Source organism: Medicago sativa, chromosome 8, assembly GCF_051527215.1.
Source record: "Medicago sativa cultivar Bolivia chromosome 8, Bolivia_mono, whole genome shotgun sequence".
Taxonomy (NCBI): Eukaryota; Viridiplantae; Streptophyta; class Magnoliopsida; order Fabales; family Fabaceae; genus Medicago; species Medicago sativa.
In genome coordinates, this window is record NC_140756.1 from 63,843,520 (window position 1) to 63,865,530 (window position 22,011).

The 22,011-nt window shown below is 38.0% G+C and overlaps 1 protein-coding gene across 2 annotated transcripts; it reads right to left on the minus strand.

The window, feature by feature from the left end:
- LOC146900431 (cyclin-dependent kinase F-4-like) lies at nucleotides 1-7,502 on the minus strand. Of its 2 annotated transcripts, none has more exons than XM_085735608.1 (19): nucleotides 7,373-7,502; nucleotides 5,298-5,558; nucleotides 5,173-5,224; nucleotides 4,508-5,084; nucleotides 4,342-4,420; nucleotides 4,188-4,256; nucleotides 4,012-4,101; nucleotides 3,790-3,928; nucleotides 3,385-3,487; nucleotides 3,238-3,290; nucleotides 3,056-3,122; nucleotides 2,685-2,793; nucleotides 2,070-2,135; nucleotides 1,914-1,982; nucleotides 1,722-1,782; nucleotides 1,484-1,600; nucleotides 1,132-1,163; nucleotides 886-961; nucleotides 1-551 (listed from the first exon to the last, which is right to left on the minus strand). In XM_085735608.1, exons 4-19 carry the CDS (start codon nucleotides 4,513-4,515, stop codon nucleotides 334-336), a joined length of 1,356 nt encoding a protein of 451 aa, XP_085591734.1. In that variant the 5' UTR covers nucleotides 4,516-5,084; nucleotides 5,173-5,224; nucleotides 5,298-5,558; nucleotides 7,373-7,502; the 3' UTR covers nucleotides 1-333. The 2 variants fall into 2 exon arrangements, with proteins under 2 accessions (XP_085591734.1, XP_085591735.1); XM_085735609.1 differs by having other exon boundaries at nucleotides 7,227-7,502.
- Between the last annotated feature and the right edge of the window lie 14,509 nt (nucleotides 7,503-22,011).

The window sequence follows — 22,011 nt, forward strand, 5'->3', positions numbered from 1 at the left end:
TATTCCATAATATTGAAATGCATTGAAGATTAAAAAGCAACTGCATAACTGTCTGACAGGATTTGGTGTACCATGTCATACTATACAAAGATAAAACATCACTGATGATTAACAACCAACAGCATAACTGCCCAACAGGATTTGGTGTATCATGTCATACTATACCAAGATATATGATAAAACATTTAACGGTAACAAAAGCAGGAATGGTATGTTAGATTTCACCAAAGCCATCGGGACAGGTGCAAACAGACATATTCTCGAAATATTTGTACTCGACATTCAAAATGTCAACCATCAAAGAATTTCCGAAGCAAGCAAATACTTGTCATCTCATCCAGCAACTTTTTTTGTGAAAGTTCTTCCAGTTGGAATCGGGTGGGAGGACCTGAGCAGGATGTTTCCAGATTCAGAAGTCCAGTTAACTCCGGCCTTCATTGGAGGTGGACGGGTTTGACCCAATGACTGTCTTCGAGTAGCAATTGACATGTTGGCCAACTTGTTGGCTGTTTCTGAAACACCACGAGCAGTTCTGCCCTTGTTTATAGAAGCTGCAATAAAAAAACTTAAACATTGAGCTTATTTTCAAAGCATAGAAGCAACTATCTAACATGCCTTTGGCAGTGAGAAGTTGCATAGCTGCTTCATGAACTTTTGTTCAAAATATTTATCTTGAACGAAAAACAACCACTTGAAATGATTATGCATGACAATTGGCTTTTAAATTGACTGAATGACTACTAGGATCATTATAAGCATTCATGTATTTTTATTGCATTCCCCCACATACATTTAGATTCCTTTAATTTAATTCTCCCAAATTTTTCAGTAACGACAATAAAAGTAAATATACAATAATAATTAACCACCAACGTAAGTGCTTACTCGGACTGTCTTTTCCTGGCGGTCGATATTTTGATTGTTGATTAGTCTTCACTGTTTTCTTATTTTTAGTTCCATCCTTCAGAAGAATCAGAAAAACAATATTAGCATGATCGAATTTAAGAAAACCAGTTTATAGAGAACAAAGATCTTGAGTTGTGTTTAAATGCCATGTGCCAAATAGGTCACTAATTCAAAAGCAAGATGAGATGAGTACAGGAGTAGAGAAAACAGGGAACAAATCATCACCTCATTTGCCATATCCAGTTTCCTTTGCACACCTATAATAGAAATGAACGAGAACCGTGTTATATACAGTCAACAAGAGAAACAAAGCATGACACAACACAAAAAGGACTTTTTTGTATTTATATATTTAGTCAAAACAGGAAAAACCTCAGCTTTATTCATTGTTTCCATCAGTTATAATTTATAAATAAGCGATTTAAATAATGCGTTGATATGCACATTTTCCAGCTTAAACACCAACCGTTTTTTCTAACAGGTTGAAAAATATAACTACAAACTACAAATGCCAGAGTAAAAAAAAAATAAAAATTCATGCATTTAACCTATAAATGGTTGAAACAGAAAAGATCACCTGGAGCTAAAGCAGGATGTAATTTGTTGGAAGAAAAATTAGTGGTCAGTTTCGAATTAGACAATCCACCAGAATATCTCTTGACCCCTTGCCGATCTACTGATCCCCTTACTCCAGCTGCAAAAATAAGAAAGAGAAACAATTAAGAGTTTAGTATTACTAATTTACTGTTAGTATCCCCTTCAATTGAACCATAGCATGTCCTTAGCTAGCATGCAATATACATGAAATTACATACCAGATGGAGGGGTTCTTGTTACTACTTTGGTGCGAAGCGATGGAGGAATGTAAAAGCAACTCTACAAATTATTTTAAACAAAAACAGTCAGAACCCAGCTTACAAAGAGCAAGATATAGTCTTGCATAGAAATAATATAAATAATTTTAAAAAAAAAAATTAATTGAAAGTACAAATTAGTTCAAAGAAAACCTTGAAGAAAGGATGTTGAAGGGCCTCTGCTGCAGAAGGTCTATTGCAGGGATCCCATGAACAAAGTAACTACAATTATAGAAAGGAAAGAACATAAGACAAAATACACAGCACTCTGTTAGTTGAAAAACTATGCAATGAATCATAACTACTTACTTTGATAAGGTTGATTGCATCATCGCTTCTGGATGGTATCAGTACAGAGAGATCTGCAGTAGCTACCTGTAGAAATAAATACAAGGCATACAATAATGAGCTGAAGACAATACAGATCCTGGTATTATTTATTTATCACATCTAGACCCATCTTAATATACATTATTTTTTTGGTCAAGATCTTAATATACATTTAGAAATATTATTTATGCATAGCACATTAATAATATTATAATGTGCTAGGTGTGACTTGTGCTAGTTGATAAATAATATTATAGTATACCCATCTTTACACTATTTATTCATACCAAGGTATTTAGCTAGTTTATAAATAAATACATGGCATGTGTGCTAACTTATTTATCAAGCTTAATAACAGTAGATTAGTAGAATGCTTAAATTGCCACACATGTCACACCTAGAACATTAATTATAAACAAGTGCCCCTAAAGATGAAAACTGGAAACAGCAGCCACATTCTCGTCACCTAACTTCCTCTTCGTGACAGAAAAGAAGTCTATTGACTCAGTGTACAAAGTGAATGAGCGGCTAGTGGCTAATTAATGAAAAGAGAAACCCTCCATTTAACAATAAGTTCAAATTAAGAGAACTAACCTGTGGAAATTGATAGTTGATATCCCTAGCAAGTTTGAGTCCATCAGCCCAAGATTCAGCGGTTGGACTACCTATCACACTGCAAATTTTGTAGATCTCATCTGCTTCACTGCATGTACAACCATAATGGAATAGGTTTATTTCCAACCCACTTGTAAAGATACTGTGCAGTATACTAATTACAAATTTCAACCAAATATTTGTGAAACTTGAGTCAAATGTGTGAACATTAGTAACATTTTTAAGAGTAGATTGAGGTGCCATATAAATTTGTGAATTCCCGAATAAATATTTATTTCCTTTATCCAAATAAAAAAATACCATTGTCTGGGAAGCTGTAGAAGCAGAGAGAAAGAGATAGAACATTATACCTGGTACCCGGAAATAGAGGCCGGAGTGTGAACAATTCAGCCATAATAGCACCCATAGCCCACATGTCTGGAAGATAAAAACAAATAAATTGTTAGTATGGTACTCATCATCATCACTATAAGTAATGCCATAATCAATATCATAATTTTTGATGTGCAATTATTCATTAGCAGACACTTACCAACTTTGGAACTATAAAGGGAAGACTGAAGCAGGACTTCAGGAGCACGATACCTGACCATGGGTCATTATACATGTCATTAATATACATCACACAGTGCATTATACATCTATAAAATAATGATGAATTCAAGTTAAAGACACATACCACCGTGTGGAGACATACTCAGTATAGGGTGGTTGTGAGCTGATCTCTCGCACTAGGCCGAAATCAGAAACTTTAATAATATCCTTGGTGACTAACAAGTTTTCTGCAAAAAAAAAAAAAAAAAATACCTTGAATCAAACAGAAAAATTTTGTAGCACAGCAACATAGATTACAACACACCAAGCACCTAGTCTATATTTTTCTCATGATACGAAAATTCAATTAATCAGCAAGCCAAAACTACATTAAAAAAATAAAATTGAAAATATAGAGTTGATGATACATTGATAGAAGAAACTGCTAATAGTATACACCTTACATGTTATATAACATATAATTATAAATACAATTTTGTTACCATTCTATCATACTCTACCGAAACTACAAAAATTCATGAAACAGTACCAGGCTTTAGATCACGATGGAAGTATCCACGTTGGTGCATGTATGCAAGACCTTGAAAAACTTGAAAACACAAATTTCTAACTTCATCATCAGAAAACAGCTTTTCCCTTTTTTTCATAAGTTGGTAGAGGTTGCATTCCTGCATCATCCAAAATTGACCTAAAACAGTTAGTATTAGACTTCAAAACAGCCACCAGTACGCCATAAAATCCAGTCACTCACCATGTATTCAAAAACAAGGTACAGAATGTCACTTTCTCGAATAACTTCCTTCAGCTTCACGACATTTGAGTGATTCATTTTTCGTAATGACTGTCATAAGGGAAACTAGAGAATAAATATATGCAGAAGCATGAACCATAAAATAGGTCTTAGGAAAGAATAGCGAGTTGTGACACCTTGACTTCTCTCAGGTTTACACACTCCTCCCAAGAGTAATATTTTTTCTTCATTTTCTTGATAGCAACCTGTAATTTTAGGACAAATTAGAATGAAACACACGGTCCAACTTCACAAGGAACACCAATACTCTTCCCATTAAAGAATACTTACAACTTCACCGCTTTGCTTATTAATGGCTCTCCAGACAATCCCAAATGTTCCATCACCAATTTCCTTAATTAATTTGTACCTTTGTTTGCGAAAGAAAGAAACATTAAAGAAAGGTATTAAACAATAAAATTTTAAAGAAATGTCAATTTCTGTAAAAGATAATCACCTTTCCATTGTTCCCACCGAACCCAAAGCAGCTCTTTATTCAAAAGATAGGTAGTATTTAACTCTATTAGACAATGCTGAAGAGTATAAAATATTAAAGATATCTGCTGGTCCAGCAAATTGCGAAACTCCGCGGTCAATTTTTTGTCGTGGCAAAAATTGGCAAAAAGCAGAAACTTTTTTATGGAAGGGCTGCACAGCCTTATTGATTAATGCTTTAATAGACCCGTGGCTTTGTAATGGTAGAAGGACGTAGGAGGTAGAAATGAATAATTACTGGAGATCATAATTGCAATTTCTAGGTCTAACCGAAGTGATTGACCAAAGCTACAAGATAAACTCTAGCTAAAATCACTGTAACCCAACACTTCAGAACTTCAATAATGGCCACTTCATCTAGTCTACATAGGCGTTATTAAAGAAATTTCAGGTAAAAGATGTTTTCACATCAGCAAAATCCATCAGGATAACGAGACAATTATTAAAAACTATAATCTGCACTGTTTCAATGCAATTGCTTATCCAACACTAAAGATACAGGCAGTATCCTATCAGACACCAGTTTATCTATTTCATTCCTGTAGAAGAAAGAAAAGGTTGAGTTATCTTTTAGTAAACTAAAGCAGATGAACGTGATATTGAAGTGCCACATAATAGATCTCTTACCCCAGAAGTGGATTATTCAGATGTATCAACTGGATGTTGGGTCAGCAATGCACTGTCAGAGGAACATTTGTCAAGAAACAAATCTTTTTAAAGGTTTCTTTCAAAGAAGAAGAATAGATTCTTACTTGTACACTTTCCCTAAAGATGCAGCACTTCTCTCAAAAAAAACAAGCATCACACACACTGTGCTGGTCATTAAAGGAGAACACACAACTAAGTGCAATTAACAAATGAAACCGGAATAAATTCTCCAAGGATGAGGAATCGCCAGTTGAGCATTTTTTGTAATGAAAACAAACAATACTTGTGGCAGCTGGACCAGAAAAGAACTCCATCCATGTTTCATAAAATAAATCAGGAACCTTAAGATTCAAATGCAGATCAACCTGCAATAAGATAACACAAGCAAACCTTAGATTGGATTAATAATTCTATGTCATACACATGGTCAGCCTAAATAGAAATCTAAACAAAACATAGGAAAGACAACAAATCAAATAGATGCCAATGCTCTTAGATCATCAAAATTAAAACAGTATGAAGCATCAACACCCAACTAAAATTCATTCAGTCAACACTTAATAATGGTGGCTTCTAGGGTGAAGGTTCAATTAAGTCCCTCAACAATGAACCATAAAAAATATACTGTTGGATTTAGTTAATGTCTCAGCTTTATTGAGAGAATAAAAATAAGAGCATCTAAACAAGTTTACACACAATACTGCTCCTATCTCTTCAAAATTAATGGTCAAATTTTAACAAGTTCCAGACTTTTCACTATGGCTCAATGATTCAAATTTAATTGTAAATCGGTTAATAGGAAGGCAGTGATGGGTAAAACAAAAAGGAAGAACCAATGTGAGATCTCAATTTAACCTTCAACGAAAACACAATCACATTCCCAATTTGCTACTAAAAATAAAATAGAACAGCTAAAATCTAAGGAGAAGAAAAGAAGCAATAACTAGAGTGAAAGATTAAACCAATGTTATAGGCTTGCTATTGTTAGTTAAGTTGTTGTTAGTTAGTTAGTTAGTCCATGGGTTAGTTCGTGGGTGTGTTAAGAGATAGTTAGGCCAAGTAAAGCATGCTGCCTATAAATGGAGAGGAGTAATAAGAGACGAGAGGATATTGTCATTTGTATAGACTTTGGGCCTTTTGGCATTGGGAGAGTCTAGAGTCTCTCGAATACTCCAGGGCTTTGTTTGGGAGTTTGGAGGGGAGGGAAAGGCTTTGGAGGGTTGGAAATATAGGGGAAAATTGCAAAAAATTTCACATTTTTTGAAAGATCTAAACTAATGCTTAATATTGTAACTGCCTAGATTAAATTTGAAGAATTCATGTAAACCCTCTAAACCCCCCCCCCCCCCAAAAAAAAAAAAAACCCTTAACCCCTCAATTTCAAAGCCTTCCTCTCTCAATGTCATCTATTTTTTCCACTTGCTTCTTCCGTTTTTTCCAAACCCTCCCTCCCTTCCCCTCCAAACTCGCAAACAAAGCCTAGGAGTTCTACCGTAGATTTGGGATTTTCCCTCTTTCTTCTAGTAACACCAGTTCGTCTCTATCGCAATGCCACGCTAAGAAACGGAAACATGCACTGAGAAACAGAGCCATGCATATTGGACCAAATACCCGAAAACTAATTCTAAAGAAAGCATAAAATTTTCTAAAAAAATGTATTCAAGGAAAGATCTGAAAAGCCCAGAATCATTTAAATAGTCATATGTTCCTAAATTGATTTTCTTTTTCTTTTGTCTTTTGAAATCATACTGCTAAATTCCTACTTATCAACAGAGTTTTCTGCAATAAATCCCCCATTTTCATTGCTACATTTTTTCATTTCTTAAAATTACAAATTAGCTACCCTTATAATTCATTTTAGATTCCACTTAATTGAGACCTTATTCTAGAAGCTACAAGGGTCGTGATTAAATTTGGTTTTCGAAAATCGATATTAACAAGAGAGACGTATAAAGCAGGTAGAGGCCTTCCAATGATAAATCGAGAAACTATAATGAATAGAAAGTGTGGCGCGAAATCTAAACTCAACCTACCAATTCATAAATCACGAAACGATAACCGTTCCTCGATCCAAAAAAAAAAAGGCGAATTACATTGTAGTGTTTTAATTCCAAAATTTTAGGGATCTGAGGGTGAATTGAATCGAAAGAGAATGGATCTAGAGAGAGAGAGAGAGTACCTGAGGATTAAAGGGGAAGGAAGATGGATGAAGACCGTCTCGAAGGACGGAAAGAAGGAAGGAAGATTTGTTGTTCTGTCTCTCTCTCTCTCTCTCTCCTTTTTACCACCAATCACCAAACCTCTTTTCTGCCCTTTTTCTCTTTTCTTTTGTTTTCCCCTTTATACCCTCGCATCCATTTGTGGCCACATGCACATGTTAATTCAAGAGTTTAATAACACATATGCATAGATACGAGTACTTAAGATTATGTTTCAAAAACTTCTATTCATTATGCAATTATGTAATTCGTTAATCAAAATATTTTTTTCCGCTTTTAAATAATCTTTTAAATTTGACAATAACACTTTTTTTATAGAGATTTTTTTTTGTGGTGGCTGGAGTTTGAACCCGGACTTTACATATATTATGCATTGTCTCTGTCAACTGAGTTAAACTAACGAGGATTTTTCTTATGGATATTAATATGACACTAAGTAAGTATTAGTAGAAACTGATATGACAATAAATAAATATACTACTAACATAACAGTATTAACAGAGCATTATAGCGTTAATGACTATTTCGATTAACAAGACGCAGAATGATGAACCATTTAAAATTTTCGTACATTAGGAGACTATCGTGACTTCTCATTATACATTTAAAAACAAAAATGACTATTTGCAAATAGTTTTACATTATCAACCAACTAGAAATCATCAAGAAAAAATTATTTCTAACTGTGGTTTCTAAAATGTCAGGTCAAATAATTAACTACAAAATATTTTTATGATTTAATAAGTCATTTGTTATTTTCTTTTATTTCTTTTTTATTTTGGAAGAAGACTAAAAGATCCTCATAATTTCAACATGGACCAATTTAAGTCCAATAAAAAATTAAGGTTTTGTATAAATAAAATATTTCTGTATCTTACACAAGTGTTTACTTTATTATTGGATTAAAAAGTCACGTCATATTTTATTTAACTCATTGATGAAATTTATTGACGCAATGATAGAAATTAGATAGTGCTTGATGTAAAACTTGTCTCACTTGTGTACTATATGATTGGTCTAAAATTTAGTACTCAAACTGTTCTCTCAAAATTTGCTGATTTTCTTTTTTAAAACTCAGTCTCAATTTGATGATCCTCTCATGCAACAACAAGTGCATTGTTACCCACCAATCATGCAACAAGGCAAATGTAAGAATACATGCATCAAGTAATGTGTTACTAATGTAATAAATCAAGTGTCATGACTCATGGAGAATACATGAAACAAGTCAAGTGTCAAGAGGAATACATGCAACAAGTCAAGTGTTACTCATGCAATAAATCAAGTGTTAAGAAGAATACATACAGCAACCAAGTGTCAACAGGATTACATGCAATAAAACATATCTATTTCTAATTCCCTTATGAATGACAATCCTCTATTTTTCTCATGAACTTGAAGGTGAGAAAAACACAAGAAGGGGGGTTGAATTGTGTTTTAGAAAAATTCTTCGTTTCTCCTAAAAACTGAACACACTGATCAGAAGCTAAGCGAGACAGCTTCTGAAGTGATAATCAGAATCTAAATGCAGCGGAATAAAACAGAGAGAGAGAAGAAGAACGACACAAAGCAATTATACTGGTTCCTTCCACAATCCGGAAGTAGTCCAGTCCCCCTTGCACTTCCAAGGAGATTTCACTATGAGTAATATCTGATTACAAATGCTCAAGCACACAAGCAAGAGACTTCCAATGCTCAAGCACACAAGCAAGAGACTTCCTTTGCTCAAGAACACAATCAAGAGACTTCCTGCTCAAGCACAACTGCAAGAGACTTCCTAACTAAACAAAATTACACAGAAAATTGTTTAAGGTTGAACACTTGATATACAATCAGAGGTGCTCACAATACAAATCAGATACAGACTCAATGGACTTAAGAATTTCTAAGATATGACTTTGAGACACAGAAATTCTAAGTGAATGCAGAACAATTTCAGCAGAGGTTTGGTACTTGTGAAAATCTTGTGAGTCTTTCGTTCAGCGTTCTTGCATTACCAAAACTCTAATTCTTCACTCCTTTATATAGAGGTGTGAAAGAGACGTTGTGAAATTGCCAGCACACCAAAGAGTCGTTGTTGAAGCTTGATCTTTCACCAATGATCTTTTGCCTGATTTGGTTGTTGTCCTATGAAGAACAAATTTGAAATCCATTCCTTATCCAAAGGAACATCTATGCAGGCGAAGCTGTATTCTGGAGCTGTTTTCTTGTCTTGTAGCGTGGACACAAAACAGAGTAGTGGAGAACGTGGTTGTACAATTCGTACAAAGTACAATGTCAACGCTTTCGTCCAAAATGCAAGCACAGGCCTTCAAACACCTTTGAAATGACCGTTGCAAAATTCCACTAATCCTTTGTTTGTGTTTTCGAATCCAATGGACAGCTTTTGCATTGATAATTCTTCAATTCTTGAATCTTTTGTAAATCCAGTTGAGATTCAGCTTCTGGTGAAATAGCTTCTGATGAGGCAGCTTCTGATGATGCAGCTTCTGATGATATGATTTCTGCAGCTTCTGGTGACGCAGCTTCTGATGATGTGGCTTCTGGACCTCTTGTCTTCAGAAGCACTATTCTTCAGGAGCGCTATTTCTTCAGGAGCAGCTTGACTTCAGGAGCGCTTTGCCTTCAGAATCATCTAAGCTTCATTTCCTTTGCTCTTTATTTGCTCATTCAGAACCAATGATGATGTAACTTTATAATTATGGTCATGTACACTTGAACAAATATTAGCTAGTCCAATTTACAATTTTTAATACCTTGTTATCATCAAAACTTTTTAAGGTTCATTGTTAAGCACATTTTGTTCCAACAATCTCCCCCTTTTTGATGATGACAAACAAAAGTATTTAAAATTGATCAATTGTTGTTAATCTAATTAACAAGTTGACTTTGGGGTTCTGAGGTTTGTAAGCTCAGAATCTGAGGTTTGTAAGCTCAAACTCCCCCTGAGTCTGATAGTCTTTAAGGTGAGGTTTGTAAGCTCCCCCTAAGTTCTATCCAGGTTAATTAAATTCATTTTACGCACAATAAAAAATATCAGAGCTTAAGAACAAAAATTGAATCATTGAAAGAATTAACTTATAGATAAGAAGAATGGTTCAATTAATTTTACTTGAATTTTGATACTTCTTCGTTCGTTCATAGCTTATACCAATAAGGTAAAAAAAAATGATAGAAGTTTTTCAAAAATTTCAAATGCCATTAATGGGGCTCAGAGCCTTTAAATACTTGTCACATATACTCCCCCTTTTGTCATTGTCAAAAAAAAAAAAAGGTAAAAAATAAGCATAAAAGACAAAAAGATTTGAGAAAAACTCAAACAAAAGAGAGTATACAAGAATTTAATCAGATCAAAAAAATATATGAACATGAATATAAAAAAAAAAAATCAGAAGCAGCTAAACAGTCAGAAGCAGTAAGCATTCAGAAGCATAGAAAAGTAGAACAAGATGGTTTCAGAAGCAAGGACTAAGAATATAAAACAAACAACAAACAAAAGATAACACTAAGGTGTGCAACTAAGGGTTGGTTTGTTGTTGTTTCTTCATCTCCTCCATTTCTTCAATTTTCTTCTGCAACATTTCTTCAAGCTGTTGTTGCCTCTGGAGAAGAGCTTGTTCCCTTTCTCTGGCTTCTTGCTGCTGCTGTGCCATCTGTTTCTTCAGAAGCTTACACAACCTGGCTTCTCTGGTCAAGTAGTCCGTTTCTGAGAAGAAAGGCTGGTTTGCCAGGAGCAGTGTAGAACTTCTGTTTTATCTTGGTTTTCGGGTGTCAAACATTGATTACGTTTGAACCTTTTAAACCGAGATAAAACAGCTGGCGACTTCACTGGGGAATAAGATTCTTTTCATTGCCCCATTTTTGCCTGAATTGCCTTCATAGGTTGTCAATCAGCGGGGTGCTCATTTTTGCCTAAGCCGCCCTTTCGGGTTTTCAACTTAGCGAGCTTTTTATTCTCATTTTTCATTTTTCATTTTCATTCTGTTTTTTCATTCTTGCCATTGACCACAGATCATCCTGGGGAGTAACCTGCTTGTAACATGTATTGAAATAGACATTGACACTCATTCATTCATGCATGATTCATTGAAATGTACCCTATTGCTCAGGTTTGCTTTCAAAATAGACAGAAAAAGATTTTTCAATTTTCAAAAGATGTTTGTTTCAGACATTAACATTATCAAAATAGAAAGAAAATGTTTTGCATATAGCATTGACAGTAGGAAAAAAAATAGAGTTTCAAACAATAGAAAGGCTCAAAATGATGTAGAAGAGTGAAAGTCAGCCAAGGGCATGCCTCCACGGATTTACAAAGCTTGGAAAATGGTAATTTTATTGGTTGGTGATACATTGAACACGATGACCGCTACATTTCATAGAAACTTTGAATTCACAAGTACAGAAGCCTCTGATGAAGAAGATCATTGACAGTTGCAGATGCCCCAAGGGGTGATGGTGATTTGCCAGATATAGTTACTTGTCTTTTATTGCCAACCTCATTTTTGCATGAACCGCCCTTTCGGGTTTTCGGCTCATCGAGGCGCTCATTCTTGCCTGAGTTGCGTACAATCTCAGCGAGCTTTTTCATATTCATTTTTTTTTGTCCCTAACTTTTGTCTGGATCGCCCTTTCGGGTTTTCGATCCACCGGGAAGCGCATTTTTGCCTAGGCCGCCCTTTCGGGTTTTCGACCTACCACGCTGTTCTTTTCTTTCTAGACAAAGTATTTCTTGACTATATCGGCATTAACAGGATTTGCAAGCTCAACACCATCCATGTGTGTAAGAATCAAAGCACCACCAGAGAAAGCCTTCTTGACAACATAAGGACCTTCATAGTTAGGTGTCCACTTGCCCCTTGGGTCGGGTTGCTGGCTTATTCTTCTTTTCAATACAAGTTCGCCTTCCTTGAATTCTCGAGGTCGGACTTTCTTGTCAAAAGCATTCTTCATTCGAACTTGATACAACTGTCCATGAGTCATAGCATCCATACGTTTCTCTTCAATCAGATTCAATTGATCATACCGACTTTGACACCATTCAGCCTCAGTTAACTTTGCTTCCATGATTACTCGAAGAGATGGAATCTCCACTTCCAGAGGGAGAACTGCTTCCATACCATATACAAGAGAGAAAGGAGTTGCCCCGGTTGAACTGCGCACCGTAGTACGATAACCATGCAAGGCAAAAGGTAGCATTTCATGCCAGTCTTTGTAAGTAGTGACCATCTTCTGAACAATCTTCTTGATGTTCTTGTTAGCGGCCTCAACTGCACCATTCATCTGAGGTCTGTAAGGAGAAGAGTTGTGATGTTCAATCTTGAATTCTTCACATAAAGCTTGCATCATACTATTGTTCAGATTGGAACCATTGTCAGTGATGATCTTGTTGGGAACACCATATCGACAGATGATGTTATTCTTGATAAACTTCACAACAACTTGCTTGGTCACATTTGCGTAGGAAGCAGCTTCAACCCACTTGGTGAAGTAATCAATTGCCACTAGAATGAAACGATGTCCATTGGAAGCCTTCGGTTCAATCCTTCCGATCATGTCAATGCCCCACATAGAGAAAGGCCATGGGGAAGAGATAACATTGAGAGCATGTGGAGGCACATGAATCTTGTCGGCATAAATTTGACACTTGTGGCATCTTTTGGCATGTCTGTTGCAGTCACGTTCCATAGTTATCCAGTAATAGCCGGCTCTTAACAGTTTTCTTGACATGGCGTGACCCGAAGCATGGGTCCCAAAGGTACCATCATGTACATCATGCATCAATTTCTCGGCTTCTTGCTTATCAACACATCTCAACAAGACCATGTCATAGTTCCTCTTGTATAGGATTTCTCCGTCCAGAAGGAATTTGCTAGCCCATCGTCTCAGAGTCTTTTTATCCCTGTTGGAAGCACCGGGTGGATATTCACGATTCTGCAAGAATTGTTTGACGTTGTAATACCAAGGCTTTTTGTTATTCACGTCTTTGTCAGCTTGATCTGGCATATTTTCAATAGTAAACACGTGAGCGGGTCTATCAAGACGCTGCACTTTGATTACAGGCACATCATTCCAATGGTTCACCCGAAACATGGAAGACAGAGTAGCAAGAGCGTCAGCCATCTGATTTTCATCCCGAGGGATGTGGTGTAGCTCAACTTTTGTAAAGTATGTCAACAGACGTCTTGCATAGTCACGGTATGGGATCAGCTTCTCATGATGAGTCTCCCATTCACCCTTTATCTGGTTAATAACAAGTGCAGAATCTTCATAGATGTCAAGGTGCTTAATTCTCAGATCAAGGGCTTCTTCAATGCCCAAGATGCATGCTTCATATTCAGCTATGTTGTTCGTGCATTCAAAAGTTATTCGAGCAGTGAAAGGAATGTGGTGCCCCTGCGGAGTCACAATGATGGCTCCAATTCCTTTACCGTAAGCATTAACAGCACCATCAAACACCAATCCCCACTTGCTATTGGGATCTGGCCCTTCATTGATCAGTAGCTCTTCACAGTCTTTTGCTTTCAGATACATAATCTCTTCATCAGGGAAATCAAACTTAATTGGCTGGTAATCATCAAGAGGTTGGCAAGCAAGATGCTCAGCAAGGACGCTTCCTTTGATTTCTTTCTGAGCTTTGTATACAATATCATATTCAGACAACAACATCTGCCAACGTGCGATCTTTCCAGTAACAGCAGGCTTTTCAAAGATGTACTTGATTGGATCCATTCGGGATATCAACCAAGTTGTATGATTCACCATATAATGACGCAGGCGTTTGGCAGCCCAGGCTAAAGCACAACAAGTCTTTTCAAGCATCGTATACCGAGTCTCGCAGTCGGTGAACTTCTTGCTCAGGTAGTAGATAGCATGCTCTTTCTTACCAGTCTCATCTTGTTGACCGAGAACACATCCCACTGAATCATCTAACACTGACAGATACATGATCAAAGGCCTTCCTTCCACTGGCGGGACAAGGATAGGTGGCTCCAACAGGTATTCTTTAATGCTATCAAAAGCTTCCTGACATTCATCATTCCATACAACAGGCTGATTCTTTCTGAGCAATTTGAAAATTGGACCGCAAGTAGTGGTCATATGAGATATGAATCTTGAAATATAATTCAGACGTCCGAGGAAACCTCTGACTTGCTTTTCAGTTTGAGGGGCCGGCATCTCTCTGATGGCTCGGACTTTGTCAGGATCAACTTCAATGCCTCTTTGACTGACAATGAAGCCTAGCAACTTTCCAGATCTTACACCAAATGTGCACTTGTTAGGATTCAACCGCAGCTTGTACTTTCTCAGTCTTTCAAACATCTTTTTCAAATACACAACATGCTGCTCTTCACCACTTGACTTCACAATCATATCATCAACATATACTTCAATCTCTTTGTGAATCATATCATGAAACAGAGTGGTCATACCCCTTTGATAGGTAGCACCAGCATTTATCAAGCCGAATGGCATCACTTTATAACAGAATGTTCCCCACGGAGTAATGAAGGACGTCTTTTCTCTATCTTCAGGTGACATTCGTATCTGGTTATAGCCAGAGAAACCATCCATAAAGGAGAACACTTTGGATTGAGCAGTACTGTCAACAAGCACATCAATATGAGGCAATGGGAAGTTATCTTTTGGACTGGCTTTATTCAGATCTCTGTAATCAACACACATTCGAACTTTCCCATCTTTCTTTGGTACTGGTACGATGTTGGCAATCCACTCAGGGTATTCAGCTGTCATGAGGAAACCCGCATCAATTTGCTTTTGTACTTCAGCCTTGATCTTAAGAGCCATGTCTGGACGAGACCTTCTCAATTTCTGTTTGACAGGAGGACACTCAGGTCTTGTCGGTATCCGATGTTCCACAATCTTGGGATCTAGTCCCGGCATATCTTCATAGGACCATGCAAAGACATCTGGATAATCATGGAGAAGCTGGATGATCTTCTTTTTCACCTCTGGCTCAAGTGCAGCACCAATCTTGATCTCTCGCTTGTTTTCTTCAGTACCCAAGTTGATGAGTTCAATCTCTTCCTGATGAGGCTGAATGGCTCTTCTTTCTTGCTCAAGCAGTCGAGTGATCTCATACGGTATCTCTTCATCATCATCCTCATCTTCAGCTTCATATACAGGGAATTCAAAATTTGGAGGAACCATAGGGTCACTGTGTTCAACGGGTTTATTGTGGTTCAATCTGCATAATATGATTGGGATGATTTTAGAAAAAGTTTTTCATGCAGATTTTTGAAATTAATAAGAAAAAATACAGATGTTTTGGTTTTTTCTGGCATTACCATTATTTCCAAGAAAAAGACACTAAAAAAGTAAAAAACAAAGAGTCGTGAGAAAAACGACAACTTTTTATTGATTAACGGCAATGCCGAAACAAACACGCCCTTACAAAGATATCACTTTCGCCTTGGGCAGAGCGAAAGGATTGTTATTTTGAAAACAAGAAACATGAGCAACAAAACACATTACATGGAAGCATGCATGACTAAAGGAACATCAATGGCTTCCCAATTTCTCACAGTGCCTCCTGGTATAACAAATGTCACGTGGCTTCTTTCAGCAGCCTCTTCAGTAATAGCGTTGATAAACCCAGCACTGTAGAAAGTTCCCTTTGAAACAGCAGATGTCGGGGAGAACCCAAGGCCCTCTTTACGCTTGTTTTCCAGGATCTGAATCACTTTGCCCCAGCCAGCAGCTTGCCCTGCTTGAACAGCCTTCTGGGCGTCCTTTAGTGAAGCCATGCTAGCACCAGCCCTCCGGGGCTCTGCACCCTCAACAGTCAATCCTTGAAACGACGTCCCTTCAGCGGACCCTGCTTTAACACAAGAGAACGATGATACCTGGCTAACTAGATATGCTTCCTCACCATGCACAGTGACAATCTTACCATTCCTCATGAACTTGAGCTTCTGATGCAAAGTGGAAGTGACTGCTCCAGCGTCATGGATCCATGGTCTTCCGAGGAGACAGCTGTAAGAGGCATTGATATCCATGACTTGGAAAGTTATTTGAAATGTCTCGGGACCAACGGTAATTGGCAAGTCTACTTCCCCGAGAACATCCTTGCGAGATCCATCGAAAGCCTTAACCAGATAGCTGCTACCCCTCAGGGAAATTCCATGATGGCTTAATTGCCTTAGTGTGGACTCAGGCATTACATTCAGAGACGATCCAGTGTCCACCAAAACGTTAGATATCATATCAGATCCACAATGTACTGAGATATGTAGAGCCAAGTTGTGGCGTTTCCCTGCTTCGGGGAGCTCATCGTCACCGAACCCCAAGTCGTTGCAGGCAGTAATATTACTCACTATCCCATCAAACTGATCCACAGAGACCTCGTGGTCAACATAAGCTTGCTCGAGTATCTTCATTAACACTTTCCTATGAGCCTCAGAGCTCATGAGCAGAGACAGGATGGATATCTTTGAAGAAGTCTGTAGCAGCTGGTCAACAATCTTATAGTCACTTTTCTTGATAAGTCTCATGATTTCGTCCAGATTGGACTCTTCAATAGATTGGCCTGCTGGGCCGGTGTTTTTGTCAACAGGAGGAACAACTGGTGGAGTTACCGTGGCAATGGGTGTAACTACCTTCTTTTGAAACAAGGGTGGACGGACCTTTCCGCTTCTCAGAGTTGTAATTTCACTAGCAACATTATCAACTGTAGCTGGGGATACGAGAGGCACCTCCACTCCGTTCTCAATCATGGTTGCATTGTATTTGTAGGGAATTGCTTTGGTAGAGGTATAAGATACCGGACCAGGTAGCCTGATTACCAAAGGCTCAACATTCTTTACCTGAGATACACTTTCAACAGGAGAGTCATGGAATACTGGCACAATCACACATACATCACTGGCAATCAAGTACTTGTCATCCATCAGGCTCTGGATATCATTTTGCACAACACAACAGCCCATAGGATTCTGCAGACATTCTGAACAAGAATCATGATCATGTTTGAACAGAGAAGCCTGGCAAAGCTTGACATGTAATGGCACCAAGGGAGTAACGACATTGCGGACATCCAACATGGGATCCTCTTGAAGAACGGGAACCCTTTCAAAGGCCTCAATCATATTGACAGCAGCATGGTTTGGAAGCGGGTTATCAAGGACATGAGGAACACTGTTCTCAAAAGTCAACCGTCCCTTTTCTATCAGATCTTTCACAATATATTTCAGATCAAAGCAACCTTCGACATCATGGCCTTGAGCACCCTGATGGAATTCACATGTTAGGTCCTGACGGAACCTGGGAGGCAATGGATTAGGCGGAGGCTTGCCTGGTCTAGTGACACAGTGTCCCTTAGCCAATAGAGTTGGGAGCAGCTCACCATACCGCATTGGTATTGTTGGAAAAGAAGGTTTGGGTCGGGGACCCTGTTGTTGCTGCCGTTGCTGTTGAGCAGGAGGCTGTTGTTGTGTTTGCTGAGGGATAGCATTGACGGGCATTGGTGGTTGACCCGGTGGCAGAGGATATTGTTGGTAGAATGGTGGGAAGAAAGGATGTTGAGAGTACTGCATGTAGTGATAGGGCAGAGGTAGTTGTGTAGCAGCTGCAGACGGGTTACCAGACACCATCCCTACATCCGATTCTTTCCTCTTATGATGACCGTTACCGTACTTCTTCGGTGCACTGTTTGAAGATTCACCTTTCTCAAGGACAATAATACCATCTCGGACAGCCTCCTCTAGACGAGTTCGCATTGTAACCATATCAGAGAAGTTGTTTGGAGCAGAGACTATCATTCTCTCCTTATATTCCTTCTTCAGAGTTTTCAGGAATGTTTGTGTTAATTCTTCCTCATCAAGTCGAGGAGAAACACGGGCAGCTGCCCCTCTCCACCTCTGAGCATATTCACGGAAGGTCTCATCTGATTTCTGAGATAGGGCTTTAAGAGAGTCCCTATTTGGCCTTAGACGGGTATTGAACTCATATTGACCTTCGAAAGCAGCAGCGAGTTCCTCAAAAGTATGGATGTTATCTTTGCTCAGGCTAGTGTACCAATCTGCTGCATCATCTGTCAAGCTACTCTGAAAGCAGTGGATCATCAGTGCATCATTGTCGGCATAGTTAGCCATCTTTCGGACATACCGGATGACATGGTTATGTGGGCAAGAAGTCCCATTGTACTTGTCAAATTCTGGCTCTTTGAATTTCTTAGGAACCTCAAATCGGGATACCAAGCATAGATCACGAGCTTTAGCAGGAGCACTATTGTTTCCCCGGCTAGCCTTGACCTCACGGAGTTCTCCAGCCAACTCCCTCAACTGTCTCTTCATAGCTTCCATTGCGGGATCTTGTCCTCGCGGAGTGTCAATATCAATCACCTGTTGCACAGTGTGCACAATAGGGTCGGTAACAACAGTGGTTACCTGAGGCATAGCAGTTGATACAGGAATCTGTCCTTGACCAGCAAAACCAGAGATACCAGCAGCAGTATTAGGAGAGTAGTAAGCTGAGAGGCCATAAGGACGGCCGTTGGGCATAACAAAACGAGCATCAGTAGCCATAGTAGATAGTGGGATAGAGGGAATCACCTCAGCAGTGACCGGAATAGAAGTGGCTGGCTGTTCTTGTGAAGCCATCATAGCGGACATAGCGTCATGAGCCTTAGCCAAGTCTTCTTTCATAGCAGCCAATTCGGCACGGAGCTGAGCATTTTCTTCTTCAAAGTTAGCCATAATCCTTCTCTTGTGAAATCTTGTCTGATGAATTCTATCTGGTTGGTAGACTTTGCGAACACGAGCCACTTTTCAGACTGCGGCGGACAAAACCAGGAGGCAATGAGCACGAGAGAAGTTTTTTGTGACCGATGAATGATGCATATGATGCATGATATGCAAATGCGAAAAGACTCTTTTTTTGTCAGAGGACTTTGTCAAAGTGGTTGTGAACATCACGGAGAAACACGGTTTTATTTGAAGATATTGAGCAAAACTAGAAGTTTAGTTGAGATGGTATCACTAGGTGTTCACATCCATGATGTTCAAAAGATGACTCGTCTAAGTCCTCCGATAAATGCATGAAAGAAAAAAAAGTTTATGCATGTATGCATGTATGCATGAATGCATGATTATGTTCAAGTTCGGAGAAAACATGGTGGGTTTGAAGTTCAAAGTCAAGGAGTCATGGGTGGACACGGTGTCCGGTGAAAACTAGGGCTTTAGGAGATAGTAACCGGGTTCTAAAAAAGGTTCCCAAGTTGCAACCTCTCCGACGTATATCACGGTGTCACGAGACAACACTCGCTCCATGATTATCCGCGGAAGGTCTAACTTGAGTGTAGTATCGCGTGACGACTAAAACTCGAGACAACACTCGGTCTAGCCTCCGCACTACGTCCTAAAAAATGGCCATGGATGGGATTGGTTATCTACGGTTCATAGCGTCATAGAACAATTAGAAGTAAAGTGCCTAAACGCGACAACACGCGCCGACAACATCACCCCCAAAATGCCTCAGCTATGTGGGATTGATCGCATAATCCAAAACACGAGGCAACCCCCGGAATGAATTGTCGATTATATCCCTCCTAAATCCTAAGTTCACTCAGCCCGGGTGCAGGGCTTTTGATATTCTCACCCCACACGTTTGCAAGAATTTAAACATTTATTCACATAGGAAAGCAAGTAAAAGAAGCAAGTAAAAACGAAAGCGCCAGCGTGGAAATAAAGACTAGGCGTAACTCTCGAATCTCCCCAGTGAAGTCGCCAGCTGTTTTATCTTGGTTTTCGGGTGTCAAACATTGATTACGTTTGAACCTTTTAAACCGGTGATATCTTATTTTTTCTTGGGAAGGGAAAAAGTAAGCAAAACCCTTGAGAATCGAGGTCCGGGAGTTGTTTTCGCTACGGGAAGGTGTTAGGCACCCATAACGACTATAGTATCCTATAGGAACCGTCTTTAATTTCTACGCGCGCGCTTTATTTTTAAATGCTATTTTGAAATGTTATTTACACCTAAAGTTTGCTAAATGAAGAATTGGAGGGAGAAGAATGTTTTTGGATTTTTATTTTATTTGAATTGAAGGAATTTTGTTCCTTGCCTACGTACCCGTTTAAGGGATCAAATCCACCGTAGTTCTCTCTCAAAAAATGTTTTTGTTTTTGTTGGTTGATTTTAAGTTTGAAAATGGGATTTTGAAGAATAGAGAGAGGCCTCAAGGGCATGAGATTGGAAAATAGTGTGGTTGAATTAGTGAATTGCAAAATATGGTCAAAGTAGGATTAGAGTTCATTGAAATTTGATTAAGAAAATGGAAAAGAAAATACAATGGGATGTTGGATCCCAAGGTTTATTTGGAAAAGATTTGAGTGAAGTTGTTCACATTTGTTTGGGAAATTGGTTTTTTCTAAGTATAAATCCTAGGCATTCGTCTAAACATACAATCCTAGACATACATCTAAACATGCATATTCTAGCTATAGTGGTGTGTGTGCATGTGTCGGTGCTTGTGTCGGTGTACATCATTAGAGTCCATTGTCCTTTACATCATACCCTAGATACATTCTATGGCCTCTTTGCCAAGAAAATTGAAAGCATGAAGGTAAAATATTACAAGAATTCCTAGGTTTTACATTCTAAATCTTTGTACAAATTAAATTGCAAGAAAGTAAGGACTAAGAATATAAGAGGGAGATGAAATGCTCATGGATGAATGAAACATGAAATGAAAGAGTTAATAGCACAAATGATATAGAAACTAGTATAAAAAAGCATGGTAAAGCTATTTGTAATTTGCAAGAAAAGTAAACTAGCAATCTTAGCAAAAAAAAAGTGATAAAAGGACTTGAAATTCAATATAATCCTAAAGCAAACTCAAGCCCTAGATTCTCACAATATTAAGACATTTCAAGTGATTCATTCCAAGAGAACAAATATGAGAACCAAGGGAAATTATCATGTCAAAAATTATAGGACTTTCAAGCTCTTTATGCACTTTTATTTCACAAAAGAGTTTCACAATATTTACCAAACACAAGGTCCTCAAGAACTAAACCAAAACAGCAAGCAAACACCACATTAAGAGGCAAATTCAACCCTTAGAAATCACATGTTCAAAGCCACAATTATGTAACAAAACTTCAAGTTCAAAATCACATCAAAACTTCACAAAAATGTTAACAAAAAGTGGCAAAAATGACAAAACAAGCACCCATTATTTTTGAAGTAGGTTTGCACATGTGATTACATCCCAAAAATAGGCCTCAAATGTCAAGATTTAACACAACGATATTCACGAAAATTTTAGAAAACTTTTAACAAGATTTTAAACAAAATTGAAAGAACAAGTATTGAATTTTTTTTTTGAGAACAAAATATTTTTTACATATTCTCCCAATCAAGAAAAATATGTAAAAAAACATCAAGATTCTCATAAAAAAAGCCAAGAAAGTATAGAATAGAGTTTTGGAGGTTTTTTAACATAAGATCATATATACAGGGGGTGTAAACTGCACTTAACGGTGTTAAAATAGCAATAAAAAGTGCAGAAAATGAAATCAGCCAACTAAGGCCCAAGCCCAAACTGAAACGGGCTGGATCCATGGGTCTGGATCGGGTCAAA

What these genes read in the sequence shown, in the direction of transcription:
- LOC146900431 (XM_085735608.1), bottom strand. An exon ending in ACCTTGTTTTTGAATACATG is followed by an intron (nt 3,929 to 4,011) that starts GTGAGTGACTGG and finishes TGGATGATGCAG; the next exon opens with GAATGCAACCTCTACCAACT. An exon ending in CCTTTATAGTTCCAAAGTTG is followed by an intron (nt 3,123 to 3,237) that starts GTAAGTGTCTGC and finishes TTTATCTTCCAG; the next exon opens with ACATGTGGGCTATGGGTGCT.